This window comes from Lacerta agilis, chromosome 11 (assembly GCF_009819535.1).
Source record: "Lacerta agilis isolate rLacAgi1 chromosome 11, rLacAgi1.pri, whole genome shotgun sequence".
Lineage (NCBI taxonomy): Eukaryota > Metazoa > Chordata > Lepidosauria > Squamata > Lacertidae > Lacerta > Lacerta agilis.
In genome coordinates this window covers 23299153-23319950 of record NC_046322.1, presented here as the reverse complement: position 1 = coordinate 23319950, position 20798 = coordinate 23299153, and the positions used below count along the sequence as shown (strand labels likewise).

At 42.9% G+C, this 20798-nt stretch overlaps 1 protein-coding gene across 3 annotated transcripts in view; it reads left to right on the top strand.

Annotated features, from left to right (window-relative positions):
- Window positions 1-20798, top strand: part of PDE4D (phosphodiesterase 4D) — a 622016-nt gene that overhangs the window by 191971 nt on the left and 409247 nt on the right. Inside the window, exon 1 of one of the 3 annotated variants that reach the window (XM_033163811.1) lies at window positions 9557-9666. The exons of the other annotated variants lie outside the window; for them this stretch is intronic. Within the exon in view, the coding sequence (XP_033019702.1) occupies window positions 9572-9666 (95 nt within the window). The 5' untranslated portion in view covers window positions 9557-9571. Of the gene's footprint in view, window positions 1-9556; window positions 9667-20798 lie in introns of those variants that run through there. 3 annotated transcript variants of the gene reach the window in all.

The following is a 20798-nucleotide window of genomic DNA, read 5'->3' as shown; positions in this document are numbered from 1 at the left end:
TATAGCTCCTCCCTGAAGATGTTTTGTAGCAGGCAAGTTTTCCATTAGAACATCCCATCAGCAATTTTGATTAAGCCCTAATTTTATATATAGGGGAAGGGGTGCAGCTCAGTGGTAGAACATCTGCTTTGCATGCAGAAGGTCCCAGGTTCAATCCCTGGCATCTCCTGGTCTCCAGGTAGGGTTGGGAGACAATCCTGTCCGAAACCCTGGAGAACCACTTCTGGGCAACATAGACAATGCTGAGTTATATGGACCACTGGTCTGATTTGATGTAAGGCAGCTTCCCATGTTCCATGCACCTAAAGATATGTATGTAGTGAAGGTACCAGGTGAACCTCCCTAGGAAAAGCATTTCACAAACAGGGAGCCACTGCAGAAAAGTCTCATGTTGCCACCCTCCAGACCTCTCATGGACTTCTCTGTTGGCTTTTAACTTCACCAGTCTTCATTATCTCCTTTCTCCCCACCCTGCAACAGCCCAGCTGTGGCTGCAAGCCTACACACATAAGGTGAGAGGAACGAAATGGGACTTGCTCTTTGGTTAAACATACAAAAGGGCTGGACCACATCCTTTTCTTTACAAAACATGTGTTGTGTCTCAACAGCCAGAAAGGCAGTGGGGTCCTCTACAACAGAACCTTGCCAGGTCGAGAAATAGAGGGTATGGGCATTTTAAAGTCTTGCAACTAAGCCCCATTGAATTCAATAGGACTTACAGGTGAAACTCGAAAAATGAGAATATTGTGGAAAAGTCCATTTATGTAAGCAATTTTTTTCATTAGCTACTGGAGTTTAATATATGAGATAGATAGACTCATGACATGCAAAGCAAGATATGTCAAGCCTTTGTTTGTTATAATTGTGATGATTATGGCATACAGCTGATGAGAACCCCAAAGTTGAATTTGTTAATTTGGGGTTCTCATCAGCTGTATGCCATAATCATCACAATTATAACAAATAAAGGCTTGACATATCTCGCTTTGCATGTCATGAGTCTATCTCATATATTAGTTTCACCTTTTAAGTTGAATTACTGAAAGAAATGAACCTTTCCATGACATTCTAATTTTTTTGAGTTTCACCTGTACTTCTAACTAAACATTGTTAGGAATGTGGTGCAAAACAGTCATAAACACTTTAATTAGCATGTATTTTCTTTCCCTAAAGTGGTAAAAGGAAAGACTGGCGTTGGAAGGAACAAGTTGCAATATTCATCATTCCAAATCTGTGTTGGGGACCATGAGAAAATAACTCCTTCAAATAAAACTGGGACTTATATAGGATTAGGCAAGTCACTCTACAACACCATGTGTAGCAGGCACAGGTAAAGGGTTGCCCTCCAGATGTTTTTGGACTCCAGCTCTCAACATGAACTTCCAAATTCATCAACATCTGAAGTTGCCCATCCCTGATGCATAGAGTGTGGAGGAATGGGAGGAAGGATGTCAGTAATAGAGAGTTCTACTAATATTAGAAATGTCAACAGAACTTCAGCTTTCATGATTTTTGTCTATTGCCTTTCAAAGACAGATTTGAAAGTGTAAATTAATCCAAAGACAATTTCACATCCTGACTACAATTAAGAAGGACAGCCATCTGGGGCTCTAATTATTCATCAAGGAAACTTAAACACCCCCTTCCCCTCAGCTATTTTTATGACCCCTTATACAGTGTGCTATTCAAAACATTTTGGGAGGAGCAAATCTTTTGTGTGTCTTCTGACAACTGCTATTTTTGTCATCATCCCTTTCTTTTTTACAATGAACAGTTTGATCCATGTGTTGCTTACACACACACACACACACACACACACACCCCTGCCCCTTCACTGCCTTTTTGTCCTTGAGATACAATGTGCAAATCATTTTTCTCTTGCTTTGAAAGCTATCACAACTCCAGCTTTGCTCCAGTGGGTGGTACCGATGAAATTCGAATAATTTGTCTGATGAATGAGATCCACAATTATTTTTGCTTGACACATCTTACATTTTCAGCTGAGATCACTGATGCTACACAGAAAACAAACACTAGAACAGTTTCAAATCCAGATTACAATTTTTAAAAAAAGGTCTGGAGAATCGTATTAGGCAGAGTCAACACAATTTATGAGCAGGGTTGACTCCAGGTGTGAGTGGGGTCCTGATAGTGCATTCTGGTGCTCCCCATAAGTGTGTCCACCCACAGCTGTGGTCTTTTTCACAGATGAGACTGGGTTGCCACCAACCATTTCAACTTTCCCACAGTTTCTCAGACTTGGCTACTGCCGGCAGATGAAATGGAGGGTAGGAACAGGCCAAAGTGATTGCCTGAAGTAATGAATGCAGCTGTCCAAGGTGCCAAGTGAAGATGTCGCCCTCTTTATGATTCTCTAAGCCAAATGTAGTATTACCAGCTAGGAATGGGGGAGAGATGTGTTCATCTGGCAAGCTAATGTGAACCTACCAAATTTTATTTCCTGGAACAACGAGCAAACTGAAACATAGCCAGCCTTTGATACTCAATGCAGTTCTTCAGCCAAAAAAAAAAAAAAAAAAAAAAAAAAAAACCAACAGCACAAAATCACATATGTTAAGGGAAATTGCATACACAGAAAGTATACCCATGGATATAACATAAAGAAGTGTGTTGTGTTAGAAATGTGCATAACATGTGCATAACATGGGTTATTTTAAAAAACAAAACAAAACAAAAACAAAAACACAAATTGATGCAGAAATGGGCCAACTTGAACTTAAGATTGCAAAAAATCACAGTCACTCATCTTTATTATCAGCCATATACTATGGCCTTCCAGGCACTTCACATCTGCTCTTGCAGTTGTGGGCAGGCACAAAACATGAATTTTCCAAACTCTGCTGGGCAACCATAACATAATATGAGCTTTCTGGATCAGGCCAGTAGTCCATCTAGTCCAGAATCCTATTCTCACAGTGGCCAACCAGATGCCTGTGCAAACCTGCAAGCTGAACATGAATACAACAGTACTCAGCACACCTGCAACTCCCAACAACTGGTATTCAGAGGCATGATGCCTCTAACAGTGGAGGTAGAACATAGCCATCATGGCCAGTAGCCATGAGATAGGCTTGTCCTCCACAAATTTGTCTATAAGATATATAGAATCAAGGAATTGTGGAGTTGGAAGGTTCACCAAGGTTATCTAGTTCAGGCATAGGCAAACTCCGGCGCTCTAGGTGTTTGGGACTACAATTCCCATCATCACTAGCTAACAGGACTCGTGGTCAGGGGTGATGGGAATTGTGGTCCCAAACATCTAGAGGGCCAGAGTTTGCCTAGCCTGATCTAGTCCATCCCCTTGCAATGCAGGACACACTGTTTATAGGGGCATATGAAGACATAGAGACATAAAAATATTGGCTGCATTCTGCTTAATGGATTGCAAGTTGTGTAGGCCTGTAAAATGATCAAGGCACGTAAACAAAACTGGCATTGCTGTAGAAAGCATTTGTTTTCCCCTTTGATTCTTTTTTTTTCTTATATAAGAAGCATTGTAAGTAGGTTTGAAAGCGCCCTGAGTTTACAAGTGCACTTTGATTTGCAGCATGGAAAAAGGAGACAGCTGGTTAGAAAAATAAGATACAGCCCATTAGGTGTAAGAGGATAGCCATGCATCTTTTGCGTGTTACTTGTATAATATCTCTGCTACATACATTATGGAAATGTGAAATCTGCAAAGGCTGCATGGCTCACATAGCGTATGAATTCACTTGCATTGTGTACGGGGTTGCACAGGGCTTCTGAGCTAGACCAGGATGCAGGTTTTGCCTTTTCCTGCAATAATATTCAATGGCTTTTGGTGGAACTAGCTGAATTGGGTCTATTTTAAGGCATTGCATATTACTTTCTCTGTCCGCTGTTCTCTGTGGAGATATTTTAATATAACTTGGGTTGATCCTGTAGTTTTCTTCTATCAGATCCTCTGTGACTCTGTGATCCTTCTCAACTGGGAATGTATTGATTAAAACATTATTAAAGAATGTGAAGGATTTCAGAAAACACATACATACATGTTGTACAGTTTGAAAATGAGCCAAATCTGGTTAACACAAATTTGTGTCTAAGAAAAAGCTGTAAAATGTGTAGGGTTTTTAATATGAAAAAGTGATCTATCACAATTCCGTATAAAAGAACCATGGGAGAAGAGGGGACTAGGGCTGGGGTTGCATTTGGGGGAAGAGCTTTGCCTCTTCTTCCCAATGTTGTTTTTCTGATGAAAGATCCCATAACTTTCCTTTCCCAAAGCTGCTGTTTCTCATATTAGGGAAAATGTATGGATGCACATAAGTTTTCTCTAATGGGGCAAGTAATGGCTTTTGGGAATAGGGTAATTTGCAGCACAAGCCCAATGTATCTACTCAGAAGTAAATCCCATTGTGATCCGTGAGACTTACTCCCTAGTAAATGTGCATAGGATTGCAGCCTAAATCAGAAAAAAATGTCATAGGGGAAAAGGTTAGCTCTGTTTAAATCACCATGTTTTGATTTTATCACTAAGCAGCTGACTAGAGGAAAAGCGAATGGAGCTTCAATAGCACATTTACTAGGGAGAAAGTCCTATTAAAGTCAGTGAGGTTTATTTCCAAGCATGCATGCGTAGGATTGGTCTGTAAATTGTGTAATCATGTAGGGCATTCAGAGACTCTTCAGTGTTAATTTTTCTCTCCCTGCCACTCTATATGACTTCAGAAAGCGTGTTGAAGTTGACAAATTGTTGTTAGCCTTATCTTACATTGTTTCTTTGTTTGAAATGGACGATAAATGCTTTATTTAAATTTATGCTGCAGTATTGGTCTGCTTTGGTAAGACTGTTCTCTCTCTCTCTTACGACATGTGGTTTTCAAATGTATCTGCATCTTTTATTCTTAATCAGGCCACCATGATTTAAAAGCCTTGCTTTCTTCTGTTTATTCATTCATGTTTTCAATGTATTTCTGTAGTGATTATCTGCTGAATTCTTTTTCCACTTTCAGAAGAAGGATGCTGCTGCTGTAAGCCAGATACTGTGTGAAAACTGTGCAACTGCAAAACACAGGGCTGGTTTGTCTGAAGTTTTCAATAAATATACCATAGACTTCATTATATAAGAGAGCTCATTATATAAAGGAAATGTTCTTAAATGAGACTGGCTAAGATTTAGATCCCGCTTTACCAGAGCAGTGTGGCTCCCACTTTCCTGGAGCTGTGTCCCATTGCACTCCCACTCAGGTAACACAGGAATAGAAGAACAATATGGAAAGGCAGGGCAGGATGACATTGGAGGGATTACATCAGCATTAGAAACCATTTAGTTCTTCCCATATGATCCTATCCCTCTGATGTAGTTACTCCAATCTGATGCTACCAGAGAGATATAGGAAGCAACCATAAGAAAACAGCAACCACACTGTGTGGTTGTGTAGGAACTGGGCCTTAGTCAATGCCATTCAAGAACTCATTCAATTCCTTAACAAAATGAGGTCCATTGAAAGTGTATTGGAAACTTCAAGGACGTTGATCTAGGCTGAAAGTCTGTCCAAACTTAGCTGAGACTAAGTCCCATTGAACACAGCAAGATTTACTTTTTAGTAAACCTGCATAGGATTGCACTGGTAGTGACCGCATCTGTTGGCTCAGGGAGTGGGTGGCGCTGCCATGGATGTTCCCACCTGATAACTGCCTCGCCCATGCCGCCTGCACACCTTTTGTCATAGCCTTTGTTAATTTTAGTTAGCCTTTCCTGTACCTTTTCCATTCCTACAATACGCTTTTTGAGATGGAGGGGGGATACTGTGCACAGTATTCAAAATGTGGCTGCACAATAGGTTTGTAGAAAGGCATTGCAATACTGGAGGCTGAATTTTCAGTACTTTTCCCTAGTGTGGGTTTTGTCTCTTTCTCAGTTGCCACATACTAGGCTGGTGTTTTCATTGAACCATCAGCCTCAACATCTCTTTCCTAGTTAATCCACAAGCTCAGATTTCATCAATGTATATGTGAACTTTGAATTCTCTGCCATTGTGTGATTACTTTGCATTTATTTACACTGAGCCATGTTCCACTTCTTGTTGCTCATCCACCACTTGGAGTGATCCCTTTGGCACTCTTCATAGTCTGCCTAGGTTTTCCATTTCTAGATTAACTGGGTATTATCTATAAATTTGGTTACCACAATGGTAATCACTAACTCTGGATCACTTATGAACAAGTTAAACAGCACAGAATACTATGTAAATCCTTAGGAGGACCCCATGGCTTACTTCCCTCTATTTCAAGAATTTTTCATTGACTCCTACTCTCTGCTTCCTCTTGTTTAATCAATTACTTGTGCCTTCTGATTCCATGTGTTAAGTTTCTCAGGAACCCTTACTGACAGAGGTGGGAAAGCTCCACCCTGTGTTCCAAAGTTGGCCCATCGCATGTCCTAATTTGGCCCACATAGTAATTTCCCCCAACCATGGCTACTTGATATCAGGTGAGGGGCAGATGCATATAGTTTGGCTGCACAACTGAGCTTCCCATGCAGAGCTTGATCATGTAGGCCAAGGTTCCCCAAACTTGGGTCTCTGGCTGTTTTTGGACTACTACTCCCATCATCCCTAGCTAGCAGGACCAGTGATCAGGAGACCCAAGTTTGGGAAACCCTGATGTAGACAATCCATGTAGATGAGTAGAGTTGAAGTAACTGCTCATCTCGTGTTGGGCAGTCAGTTCAACCCTGCTGGATTGGCTGTGATCCAAGTATTTACTTGTGTTTTATCTTGTATTTTATTATCTGAACCACCCTGAGATCATTTGATGAAGGGCAGTATATACATTTAGTTAATTAATAATATAGCAACCTGGTGTACCAGGCCAAAAAGGCTTCCCAACTCCTGTTTACCAAATTACCCCATCCACATACATGATGACACTTTAAAAGAACTCCAAAAGACTGGTGAGGCAGGACTTCCTTTTCCAGAAGCCATGCTGTGTCTTCCTCAGAAAACTTGATATTCTATATGCTTAATAATTCTATCAGTAATAATGGTGTTCACCACTTTATTCAGATGCTAAGCAGTTGCCCTATACTGTATTTTCCTTGATCCTTCTGCATGCAGTTAAAAAAAACTAGCATTGTATTGGCTAATTTCCAGTTGTCTAGGAAAAAGGCCAAATTTAGGGACAAGTTGCATATTTTCATTGGGAAGATCAGGAATTTTGTATTTGAGTTATTTAACAAAGCTTGGGTGGATGCCATCTGGACCAGTGACTTGTTAATTTTTTAATTCATTTGCAAAGCTCTAAGACTTCATATCTTGTTATGTCTCTTGAAAAACATGCATGAAGCCCCAGATGCAGGGTATGAAGATTTTAGCATTTTCTGGGCACAGAACCAAAGCATTAGGGTAACATTCCAGCTGTGTGCAAAGCATGGGTCACTTGACTGGAGCACATTTGTGGAAAATAAAGATGGCATACTCACCTCAGTAACCTTCTAATAGTGAAGTGCCAATCCATTTGAAAGTGAAATAGAACTACTTCCAAATATGGTAGTATTTCTACATGCTGGGGCTAATGGAAGTGGTGGTCCAAAATATCAGGGGCACCAGGTTGGTGAATACTGTCCTAGGCTGGTCTAGATGAGTCTTTGGCCAGGTTCAGCAAAACTCTTCTTCTGTGCAATATATATTTGCCTTTGGTTTGTGTGGATGTATTCATTGTATGAACTGGTTTAATCATGTGTCTGAATGCCTTCCTGAGCCAGAGACACAAATTAACACTTAGAGTCAAATCTATTATTTGGATAGATTCAAGTTTGTGAGGGTTTTTTGAGGTGTTTTTAGAGACAGACAAGAAAAACATGGGATTTCAGACACTTTTGTGTTGATCTTGTTCCTATCCCTCATAATAACCTGGGATCTAGATGCTCTCATCGCAGGTAATCTGAAACACAGAGAAGAGGATTCAGCTGCTGCTCCCTAAAGGAGACCTCTCTCGCCTAGTACTATGAGTTTATTTTAGAATAGTAGCATTTTACTGCTTAAAATAAAATCCACTTCGATTAGCCGGGTCTGTTTTTAAAAAGTGGAATCATTTTTTATTTTGTCACACACAGAGAATCAGCTGCTCAAAGGCATTTTCCCCGGCATTCACAAACTCCTGAAACTGGTGGTTCATAATAATGGAAAAGCTTGACCCATCTTTTATTCGTAACGGAAGACGCAGAACTCGTTATAATTGAAGCTCCGCGGTGTTAATTCGCAGCCAGGAGTACTTAGAGAAAAGGGATGAGAAGAAGGGCTGGGGGAGAGGAGCAGCTTAATTTTTCAAGCCTTAAGTGGAGTACTCTGGTGCACGGAGGACCTCTGTCTCCCTCCCCATTTGGATTGCAAAAAGAGAGAGAGAAAAATAGTTCCCCAAATATATGGATGGGCAGAAGAGGAAATGGGAAAGCTTTCGGCTCCCTGTTTCTCCACACTCCCCTCCTTAAACCCAGACTCCCTTTCGCAGCGACGTCGACTTTGTGCAACTTTGCCACCCGAAGTGACTTCCTAAGGGGGGGGGGCGGGGGGCGAGAGAGCGAGCGAGAGGGGTGGGTCTGTCTAAAAACGAGAAGTGACCTAATGGCAGCCTCTGGGAGGCGAGCGCAGAAAGGCAGCCAGAAGCCCATCTCCCGGGAGCTCGGAGAGGCGGAGGAGACGCGATTGGAGGCGATGGAGCTGGAAGAAAACTCCGCTTAGGTCAGCGCAGCAGTCTCGGCCGCCGCGCGTCCACGCTGCTCAGCCCCAGGCGCCCACTCCGGTCTATGCCGGCTGCTGCTGCTGCTGCTGCTGCGGCGGCGGCTGCTTCCCTCGCTGCAGCCGAGCGCTGCTCTACCTTCCTCCTCCGGGGCTCTCGGTTCGAGCAGACTGCCGCCGCCTCCGCCCCTTGGGCAAGTGGCAGCCCTAAGGCCAGGCAACGTCGTCTCCAAGCGGCCGAGTTGGCGAGAAGACGCCGAGGGAGTGCCTTTCTCCGCCGCCTGGCAGCAGCCGGCGCAGGGAGCTGTCCAACTTTTCAGCAGCAGCCCCGTTGTCGCGCAAGGCGGGCTTGAGCAGGCGAGGCTAGGCGCGCAGGCAGCCCCGCCGCCGTTGCTTAGTGAGCGCGCCCGGAGAGCAGCGAAGGAGCGCGTCTGCAGCTCCGGCGCTCGGCAAGCGGGAGGACACCGGGTGCGCAGCGCTTCTGTTCAGCCTTTTGTCCCGTTGGCGGCCCCAGCATGGAGGCTGAGGAGAGCCGCCCCAGCCTGGTCGAAGCGGCGGAGACCGGCAGCGGCGGCCCCGGCGACGGGAGCCTGGCGGCGCCCAAGCATTTGTGGCGCCACGAGCACCACTGCCGTTACCAGCTCCGCCAGCAGCACCACTTCCTCGTGCACCAGCCGCAGGCGCCCCAGTGCCCGCCGCCGCCTCCCGCTCCGCTGCCGCCGCCGCCGCCTGCCCCTCCTCTCCCTACAGCCGCCCGGGGTCGCGTCGTCGGGGGCAGTGGCGGCGGCGGCGGCAGGGTGAGGCACCGGGGCTATTCGGACACGGAGCGCTACCTGTACAGCCGCGCCATGGACCGCGCGTCGTTCGCCCTGGAGACCGGCCACCGGCCCGGCCTGAAGAAATCTAGGATGTCCTGGCCCTCGTCCTTCCAGGGCTTCAGACGGTACGCGGGAGGGGCGCGGGGAAGGGGCTCTGCGCGGCGCCGCCGAGGGTCATTTCAGCCACCCTCCTCCATCCCACCCCTTCCGACAGGTGAGGGAAGAAGGGAGGAGGATCCTTGGACGGAGCGCGCGGGGGGGGGGGCGTTAAGTTGTAGAGAGGACGTTGGGTTTTTGAGGGGGAAGAACCCCCCCCCCCCGTTTAAGGGACGGGGGTTAATACAGAGGGAGCATGGGGCGAGTGCAAGCATGGGGGAGATGGGAAGGCAGGGATAATTGACAGAGCCGTCGGGGGAGAGGGCGCGGGGGGTGGGATCGAGGGGGTCATTGGGGGAGCTGAGGGGGATTTGGGAGGCAGGGGGGGGGGAAATGATGCCATCGGGGACGCGAAGATCAGGCAGAAGAGGGCCGCTGGATGTGGTGCTTGGAGTAGTGGGCACTAGCTTGGGCACTGGATTTGAATTAGGGTAGGGGTCTGGTTGATCTGGGCAATCCTTTTGCGTTGTGTGTTGATCCCCAGATCTTTATCGCCTATAATAGGCCCAGGCTAAAAGGGGGTGGGGTAGAGGTAAGCGGGGTTGAATCCAAGCAAACTAGTTTCCGTTTGCCTTGCAAGTAAAGCAAGTATCTTTTAAAAGACACAGAAACCAAGCACGTGGGTGATTTGAGGTGGAACTGTGTAGTAATACTCCCCTGGCATCTGGTGCTATGAGCAAGTCCACAGCGAAGGATCCATCTATCCTTCTCCATCTTCCCTCCAGTCCCCTCACCCACTTCATATGCACACATCACTTTATGAAAACATTTCAAGGATAACCTGCTTTTTATTACAGTGAGTCCTCTGGGCTTTAAAGGCTTAGAGGGGTCTGAAAGGGACAGAGAGGCACAGTTCTGCACTCCCACATATGGTGTGAAATTATTGGCGGTTAATTTGGTGGGAGAGCTTCATAAATTGACCCTTGATTAGATGCAGTTAATTGATTTCCAGAAAGAGATATGTAGTGGGGAAAGGGCTGCTGAATTACTTCCTATGGAGTGAACTATAGGTTGTGGTGTTGCTGCTGCTGCTGCTACATGGTGACTGACAGATCACAGAGTGACATCACTGTTTAAGAACAACTTCCTCTTGCAATCAGTCAGCAGGATGGCTGCTACTGGCAGGCGACAACAGCTCCATTTATGATCTCTGACTTAGTTTGCAAAAAGCAGGTCCATGCCATTTTCTAGAGTGTGCATTACAGAGCGGTAGAATGAGGGAAATGGGATATCAATTTTTCATTGGGGTAGCTGCCTTGATTTATATATAATCTGGGTTAACATGCTCTTACAGCATTCTGCACGGGATGCACAAATACCAGAGCTGACATTTCAAATTGCATCGCACGCCGCACACATCTCTGCTACAAACTCGTGACCTTGTTCATGGTGGTGTCATTGTGCCCCTCTGGTAAAGGGGGAAGCATTGGTTGTATAAAGCAATTCCCTAGCACTCTCTTTCTACGTTGCTATAGTCATTTTTAAGATGAAACATTCAGTGATACAAAAAATCCAGTCCCTGTGGTTATTAGCATTATTGATACCATGTTGCTGTTATTTCCCTTCTCCCCCAAACTATAATTTCATATCCATATCACTGGTGTGATCTGTAGTGGGTCAGGGTGTCTGGTGGGAAAACTCAGTGAGAGACTTAACAAAGTCTAAATGCTGAGATTAGGGACACTGCTTAGTGCACACTCACCTAGGAGAAAGCCCTGCTGAACTATCTGAGCCTCTCTCTTACTTGGAAATCTGTGTGCATAGGATCATTCTGAAATAAATAAATGCTTTTATTAGAATTATAATTACATGGCGTTTAAACCTTCTGGGGACAAAAGAAGATTAATTGTGGAAAGCTTGTGACACAGTGGTTTCAAGAATAATCCATATTGGCTCTTAAACCAAGTGCTCAGTGTTTTCTGCAGGTATTAATCCTCCAGTTAATGACAGAGTAATAAATAAAAATGTTGATATTTACTGTTTCTTTTGTCTTGTTGGAGTTTTAGAACTCAGTCCCTTTTCCAAATTAGGGCTGCAGATGTGTTAGCCAGTGTGTGCCATTGACTTCATCTTCCTTTACGGCTCCATCTTTCACTGACTTCGTAAAACAATGTTTGTTGTGTATAAAAATGAATTGATAAAAAATAAAAAAAAATCCTTCCAGTAGCACCTTAGAGACCAACTAAGTTTGTTCTTGGTATGAGCTTTCGTATGCATGCACACTTCTTTAGATACATGCACACAAAATCTCATACCAAGAACAAACTTAGTTGGTCTCTAAGGTGCTACTGGAAGGAATTTTTTTTATTTTTTATTTTGTTTTGACTATGGCAGACCAACACGGCTACCTACCTGTAAATGAATTGATATTTAGGTAAAACACATTTCAAAGGCAATACTCCTAACTTTGAAATGTAAAATGTACTCAAACATTCAAGACACTCTAAAAATTACACAAAGCTTTTCTCCAAAACTGAGACATTTTTTAAAATAATTTAAAACACACAGCATTTGGACTTATTCAGATTTCAACCTGCAAAGGCATATTTAGAAGTTTCTTACAAGTCAAAGTGCTTTGTATTTTTAATATTTTTTTAGTATAATTTATAACCTTCAATAAATTAGCTTACTTTTTAAAAAGTTGTGTGATCGTTTGCAGAAATGATCAGAATATTGTTAACTTTTTTATGTCCTTCAGGACAAGCTGTTGAGTAGCATAAATTTAAATGGTTGTTTCAGTTTTGCTATAAATTCGTAAAAGAACAACCACATCCACACCCTGTATATAGTGACCTATAGAAATGACGTAGATTATATAGCTGTTGAAAAAGTGCTATTATGTCGATGACTTCAATCACTCAGATGAGACAAGCATTCATTATGCATATAATAGCTAGGGGAAAAACTGGTTACGAGTTATTTTGAGGTCAAATGGAGCCTTCCACACATTTTGAAGAGTGCATCTATGATTTAAGGGTACACCTTAAAAAATCCAAGTGTGACTGTTGCAAACAAGTGTTTGAAAACTTGGGTATCATACTGGTATACTTGTCAGATAACTTAGTTTGGCTACACCATAAGAACTGAGTTAAGGTGGTGGAAAATACTGGTTTGTTTCTGAGAAAAGTGTGAAACAACATTATAGAACAATTTAAGATGAAGTTGTCTGTGGAATTGTCTCCACCTACGGTATTTGCAGAAAGTTCATTCCTGCACAAAAGCATTTTGCAAAGACACAGAAAGTAAATGCCCAAAATGTTGAAATCTGAAGCAAATTAAATGGCAACAGCTTAATGCATGTGATGAAAAGGAGAAAAAATGTTGAACCTCAAATGTTTTAGTTTGTTTTCATCACAAACAAGAACTAAGATCACTTCATGGGAGCTCCTTGTCATTAACTGGAATGTCTTGACTAAATAAATGTGCTTGGCATGTGACAAGTCAGCAATCGCCCTGCTCCTAGAGAGACAACATTGCTACAGGTGGAGTACAGTCTACTGGCTAGAGGTTACCAGGATGGGAATGCAATGGCTATAGATCTGTTTCTGATTCTGCTTCACTGGCATACCATCTTGAACTAGCAGATTAATCTCCTCATGTCTCCTTTTCTCACTCATGAAACTTAAGTGGCTATGCTAAAACACATCCATTTGTAACAAGATGCATGTAGATTGCAAAATATATCAGTGCAATTTAGCCTTGGGTAGAATTGGCATTGAACAGTGTGCATTCTGTGTGCAGATTACTTTCAGTCCTAAACATATACAGTACAAAGCAACAGGATGTCTCTGTGTGACAGGGGACTTACTGAAATCTACAAAGCCTGCCTCTCCACATTTCCCCAATTTTGGCCAAATGACGGCGCCCCATAGATTTGTAAAAACAGTAGCTCTTGGGGCAAGGCCTGCTGTGCCCCCCCCCTTGGTAATTCCAGCACTGGCCATTTTAGTCAAATATATGAAGACATAAGCCTGGCTCCAAAGTAGTCCTTTCATGCTCTGCAAGGGTTTTTATCCAGCAGAGAGGCTCTTGCTTGTGAAAGAGGAAACAATTCAGCGATTCCCCCTGCAGCCTCCTGCCCCAGCCAACTCAGGTGCTGTTCTAGAGGGTCCTCAAACCTTCCAAGAGCAGATTTGCAAGAGTGCAGAGGCTGCAAGGTAAAGGGGGCATTGGGGAAAATCTGTCTCCCAGCAGGAGATTTCCACGAGTGGAACTCTACTCAGGGACTCTCTGGATCCAAACAAGCATTTGCATTATGCCGAACCTCTCTCTACTGCAATTAAAAGAGCTGAGGTTATTCCATGATTATGGGAGTAAACATGGTACAGTGCTTATTGTGAAACAGGGCCTATATCAGTGAGAAATAGATTCAAATCTCTGCTCAGTTACAAAGCATATGGGGCGGGGGGGGGGAATCGTGGGCCAGTCACTCTTTCTCAGACTAACCCACACTACAGGGCTGTTGTCAGAATAAAAGGGGGGAAATACATGCATTGATCTAAACTCTTTTGAAGAAAGTGAGGGATAAAGATTAGATAGGATTTTGTAATGGGCTAAATAAAATAAGGTGTAATCCAACTGCACTCATATTTGGAAATAAACCCAGTAGATTTTGCACTGTTTTCACATACTTCTTAGAAAAACCAAACCACTATGCATTTGAATTCTGCATTTATTTTACATGCCAGACTTAGAATTCTATTACGATGTGGGAGGTGTCAAATAACTCAGGCCCTTTTGATGGGCTTGATGTCTGAAATTCATGGCTTGCTTAAGAAAAAATACTTAGTTTTAATAACATTTTGGTCAGACCTTCGTGATCACAGTCCTTCCACGGACTATTGACCCTGTGCCACCACTATTCAGCTGCCACCAACCAGGATCCCCCTGGTAAACACTGAGTCTCAGTCAGGATTTAAGTTAAACAAAGAATATCAAGAGTTTATTTTCACACACCAACAAGCTTTCAATATTAAATACACTGTTACACTTTTTCCTCTCAGTCTCGTTTCTGCCTTTAGCTCACTCTAACTCCTCTACCTCCCCACCACAAAGTTCCACACACAAACCCTCACAACCACTAACTCCAACTGCTTCTCTCAACTAAACTAACTGCCAAAACCCCTGTGCTGAGCCTTAAACAGTTAGGCTCTGCCCCTGGCCTTCCTATTGGACATCCTGTTAACCCTTTTGTCTCCACCTGCCAATCCTATTCAAAAGGAATGGCCAATGCCACACACACGAACAAAAATAATGTGGGAAGAAAATGGGTATATTCTTAATGTAAAGAAGTCCTGTGTTTGACTCAGATCTAAGAGCCCACTTCATTAGCATTGCAGGGAAGGAGTGCTGATTTTCTAAAGCAATTCCTTCCCTGCTCATTGTTTAACCACTTAGGTATAATGCTCAGGTATGATGCTGGTATGATGTTCAGGACTTGGAAGGAGAAGTAAAGGAATGAGCCTGGCAGAAGGATAGGGATCCATGAAACTATATGCCTGCACAGAGCAAGAGTATTCTTTAGGGCAGTGGTAGCCAACATGGTGCCTTTGAGATGCTGTTGGATTTCAACAACCATCATCTCTGACCAGTGTTGGTGGGCAGGGGGGGGGGTGTCCATTAAGGATGACAGGGCACTTCCTCACCAACCTGAGTTTACCCATGACCAGTCCCCACCTGCCTACCTTTTTACAACCAGTTAAGCTGGCTGCAAGCTTTGTCCTCCTCCGTCTCAGTTTTGCCCTTGTAGAACTCAGCAGGAAGAAATATGGGAACAAACCTATAATTAGTTGGCTGCACGTATCACTGGCTCTGGCTCCACCTACAAATTACATTGTTAGTTGCAAGTTTCCTAATAAACATTTGTCAGTTGGCTTGTCTATCTCCTTCCTATGACCCATTTCCCTCAGTAAAATGTTCAAAATCTTCCGTGTTTACAAGAACCACCAGGGTAAAGAATAATGCTTTTCTTTGGCACAAGCATTAAGGCAAGGTAGAAATGCTGATGAAAGGACTTAATTTTTGCTTCTTGCTAGAATTCCCAAGGAACAAAAGTGGCATACAAAGATTAGATCAGCATAAATATGTTTGCTCAAACGTATTCTCTACTGACAGCAGTGCGGATGGCAATGTAATAATCCATTAAATGAACAGGGAGCCCACTTGATTCTGTTTGTGGTCTAGATAACAGTGTGGCCCAATCCTCTGTGTGTTTATTCAGAAAATAATCCCACTGAGTTGAATGAGTTCCAAGGAAATGTCTACTGATTGTAGCCTTGGTGGCCATATTGATTGAATTAGTTTTATTGTAGTATAGTTTCTTTAGTGCTTATTGTATTGTATTGTATTGTATTGTATAGTATAGTATAGTATTGTAGCATCTATTTCTAAGGGAACAAGAAAGGACTTGCTTCACTGTTTGTTTCTCCTGTTTCTACTTGTCTCTCTATTGCTTTTCTGGTGGAAACTTGCTGTAAATATCTCAAGAGGCTCTAATAGTTTACAATTGTTTTTCCATATTTTTACCATTGTTACTGGCACAGGTTAGGGACACAAACTTAGGTGATTTCACCTATGTAGATGGGTCTGAAATGGAGCAGTCTTGGCTGCCAGATTCTCTACTCCCTGTGCTGCCAAATCAGCTGGCTCAAAGAGAGAACTATAGGCATATGTCACCAAGACTGGAATACTGCTGGCCTACATACAGCTGCCTTTAAAAACTATTCACAAACTTAAACTGGTACAGAATGTAGCCGCCAGAATGCTTGTGGGAGGGGGCCGGTTCAAGCTTTCTGATCATATTACACCAATACTTCCTGTGCCATCAACTTTAGCTACCTATTTGTTTCCAGGCTCAGTTTTGAGTTTGAAAGCCTTGAATTGGTTTGGACCAGGTTATCTGAAGGATCACCTACATCTGTTATGACCTTCCCTAGTCCCCAAAACCAGCCTTGAAGGTCCTACTTTGTAGCACAACATCAAGGTCTATCAGATTGTCACCTTCTCAGTGGCAACCCCACATTTCTGGATGCCCTCCCACATATGGCTTTGGGAACACCCTTAACAGCTTTTCTATTTTGTTCATTGTTTTATTGATGTGCTGTATATGCTGGTTGTTGAATGCTGACATTTCCTCCTTGAGTTTTAGTATTGTTTCAGTTGTATCTACATTATTGGGCTTGTTTTTCCATTTCTGTAAGTTACCTTGGGAGGGACTCCCCCCACCCCTTGCTAAAAGGCACTATATTAATTAATTAATTGATTGCCTGCCTGCCTGCCTGCCTGCCATGAATGAATGAAGCCAGATGCCTGCTATTTTTGAGTGAAATCCAAGCAGGTGGCTGGTATGCAGAAGATAGGTGGTAGCAGGAGCTCTGGGCCAGGAACCAGTGACACAGCACCTTTTAATGGACTGCTTTAGAAGCCTCCTGTGCTCATTAGTCTACCTCCCTGCCTGCCCTTTATCTAGCCTAACCCAACCTCATCTCATATTGCTTACTCAGAAATAACTATCTACCTTCAGCTACTTCCATCTGAGATTAACTGATTCTCTTGGAATTTACAGCTCATCAACTGTATGCTTAGGGAGACTTCAGTTTTTATGTGAATGGGAGTAGAGTTCTGCCTGGCTAGAATGTATCATTGTACTCTGATAATAATTCTTACTTACCTGAGTGGGGGATAGAGAGGGGTGTGTGAGTGTGTGGAGAAACTAACCTGCCATATGCAAAATAGTTGCTCCATGCACTCACAGGCATGTGACACCAAGAAGGCAATGTACCCCTCAAGTTGAAAAAGGTTCCCAAGTGAACACATGGATTCCCAGAGATCAAGACCCCTGCATTCTTCCATGGTCCTCTGTGGCTTAGCCCCAACCAGCATGAGACCAGGAGGACCAGGGAGGAGCACAGTGGCCATGGGGTCCTCTGAGGACCTGCATGCTCACGCAAAGTTTGTTTTGGTTTAATGTCACGTGAGAACTGGGCCTATATTTGTTTGATGCAATGGATGACTTCTATAACCACAATGCACCCTGCATATTTTGTTTATTTTGAAATTCCTCTTATATCTGCTTTGAACAAGGTCACCTATATTTTAATAACTACCGTTGCCACCCATTTAAAGGAAGCTTAATTGATCAATAATTTGTGTTTTAGTTGATTAACCACTCAATTAGATTTAAATAAATATGCACATGAGTAAAAATTGCTTTGAAGCAAAAGGAATAATTGGGGTGTGGGGATTTTATCTAAGGAAGTTATACACAGGGTAGATCCACTGATATTAATGGACCTAATTTAGTCATTTCCAAAGCTTCAGTAGGTCCACTCTGAGCATGACTAACACTGGATAGAAACCCCCTCCCTTTTCTTTTTTAGATGAAGCACATGTGTTGGATCAGATATTGTTTTACAAAAGTCATTCCCTCCCCTGTGAGGAAAGAAAGAATCCTTTAAAGCTGTTGAATGTCCTCTGCAGTTTTTAGAACGATTTCCAGGGCTAGTTTCAGCCAGAACTCCCTGGAACTGAGTTCCGGCACCTCTTAGGTAGGCACCATTGCCATTCGAAGAGAACGAGGGAGGTGTTCATGGTGAGTTCCAGCACCTCGTTTTCTAGAAAAATAGTACTGAGTGTGCCTGTAACAAATAAAACCGCCCCGCCCTCCCCCAAATAAACCTCCTGGCTGATTAATCAGGGAACCATATATTTTTAAGCCAATTGATCTAACTAATATGGCAAAACATTTCAACCCAGCTAACAAAGGCTAAAGCTTTCATATTTCCCTGCTTTGCAGACTAGTTTGAACGTTTTATCAAATACTGATAACTGAATTGGCTTGTGGTTTCAGTATGAATACATGCTTCATTTCGTTTCACTTCATATATTGATTTACTGCTTAATACCAGAACAGTCTCTAAACAGTTTTCAAATAAATAGCATTTGTTATATGCTATAGTTATATGCTAGTATATATACAATCTGTATCTCAAACAATACAGTATCTAAAACATGGCAATACCAGGTAGTAGTAGTAGTAGTAGTAATAATAATACATTTTGAGTCAGGCAAATAGCTCAGTTGTCTGGCCACCAAGTACCTGTAAGAAGGATAAAAGACAGAAGAGAGGGATGGTCCACAGCCATCTGTATCTCAGTTCCTTGATATATGTCTCTCCCCTAATCCTCCTCCCTTCCTTTATGATGCTCTTCATGCCAAGGCAGGGGTTTTACAGGGCAGTTCACGGAACAATATTATGAAGTGTCTGATCAGTTGCCTTGCCTGGAAACTGTTCTATTGTTTTATGCCCATATACTGGAGTAAGAGATTTAGCCTACCTACTGCCTATGAATGCTTTTCCATTATTTTTTCTAGGACTAATTTATGAATAGTCATGGGGCAACACCCACAATTATTAAAAGTAATATACTTAAAGATCTTTTTATTATTAACAAAACTCATTGTTATAGTCTGTAGCTTAAGGGGTGTGTAATATTTATTGAAGACATTAAAAACTGAAGGGCTATGAATGCTGAAGCAGTCACTGAAAGCAAAGTTTAAATTAAAAGCAGTAATGTTCTGAAGTATCTGTGATGGCTGCTTGAATCCCCATTTATGGACAGTTGAGTCCATCACATTAATGTCACTGCAACTATTATTTCCTGTCTCAGAAATATAAATGCAAACCTTTGGGGGCCTCATATTGCTTGTCACACAAGATTTTATTAATGAAATTATTTTTATGGCACCGATTCATACAATGTAACATGGCACTGTGCAATAGTATATACAATAAAATAGTGCAAAATGATTTACAATGGCTGTCTGAGCCAAAAATTGAATAGGCTTGTCTACATAAAACTGGCTTGAAGAGACATCTGAAAATCAAAACTGAGGGTGCCTGCCCAATTTCTGCTGGAAGAGTGTTCCATAGCATGGGACCACTAAACGTCTGACTTTTAGCCGAGGCCAGTCAAGCTACTGTAATATAGGGGCATAGGATGACCCTTACATCCTCATAGTTCTTCACTGGCTCAGCAGCAGAGAATAATTTGACTTTTCTTCCCCCTCCCTCATGGAAACCCTCCTTCTTCCCACCCATTGGCCATTGTGGTAAAAGGGTTCACTCACCCTCCACCCCAGTGTAGGGCTGGCTGCAAGATACTCCTTGTCACTTACTCTGAGGTAAAACTGCCATTTTTATCCCTTTCTGGAACATGCAGGTAATTCAGGGAAATGATCTACACTTGGCTTCTTTACAGGGCTTCCTTTACACTCCATGAAACCAGGCTGATGTGTGCACTGACCTGGGTGAGGGTTGGGTAAAACCTATCAAGATTCAGTTCCAGGGTTCCAGTGAAGAATCAAGACATTCTGAAGTAGTAGATTGCTTTTTGAAAGAAAGGAAAATACTTAATTAGCCAGCTAACCTTTATTTAACAGGAAACCTAAAAATAGAAGAGATTATGTTTCGAAGCACCTTACAAGCAGATGAATGGAAGCCACCCTGGGTTTTTGTGGTTTCAGATGTTGGCATTGATTCTCTGCCAGACTCACAAAGAACCAAGAGAAAAGAACCATTGGGGAATCCCAGATAGAACTGTGGAGGGAGAATTCACAAGCTTCAATTTGCTTGCAGCGGCCATTTCTTCAGGCTGATTCTGCACATACCCTGATTAACTGAGTCATTGGGGTGGAGAGAAGAGGCATAACTTTGGATGTGGAATGATAAAGAGTTGTAGGCTCATTTTCAGTCTGGATAAATTGTTGTGGGTGCCACACACTGCACAACAAAGTATAGACCATGACCTATTCTATTTGCTTCAAAGGAATGCTTTCTTTCAGGGCTAATTTCAGTGAGGGGAGGGGATGCTGTGGGTTCCAGGAAAGGCCTCTCCAGGCACATGAGAATATAAGAGCCTGTTGGATCAGGCCAGCAGCCCATTGTGTACCAGTGGTTACTGTGAAAAACTCTGGTACTGTCACTGATTCTTTTTCTTTTCTTTAGAAAGTTTTGTTGGTTTTATAATAAAACTACTTTCTTCAGCTTTGAAAAAACAACAGCAGTAGAGTGTTACATGCATACATCAGTCACATATAAGAA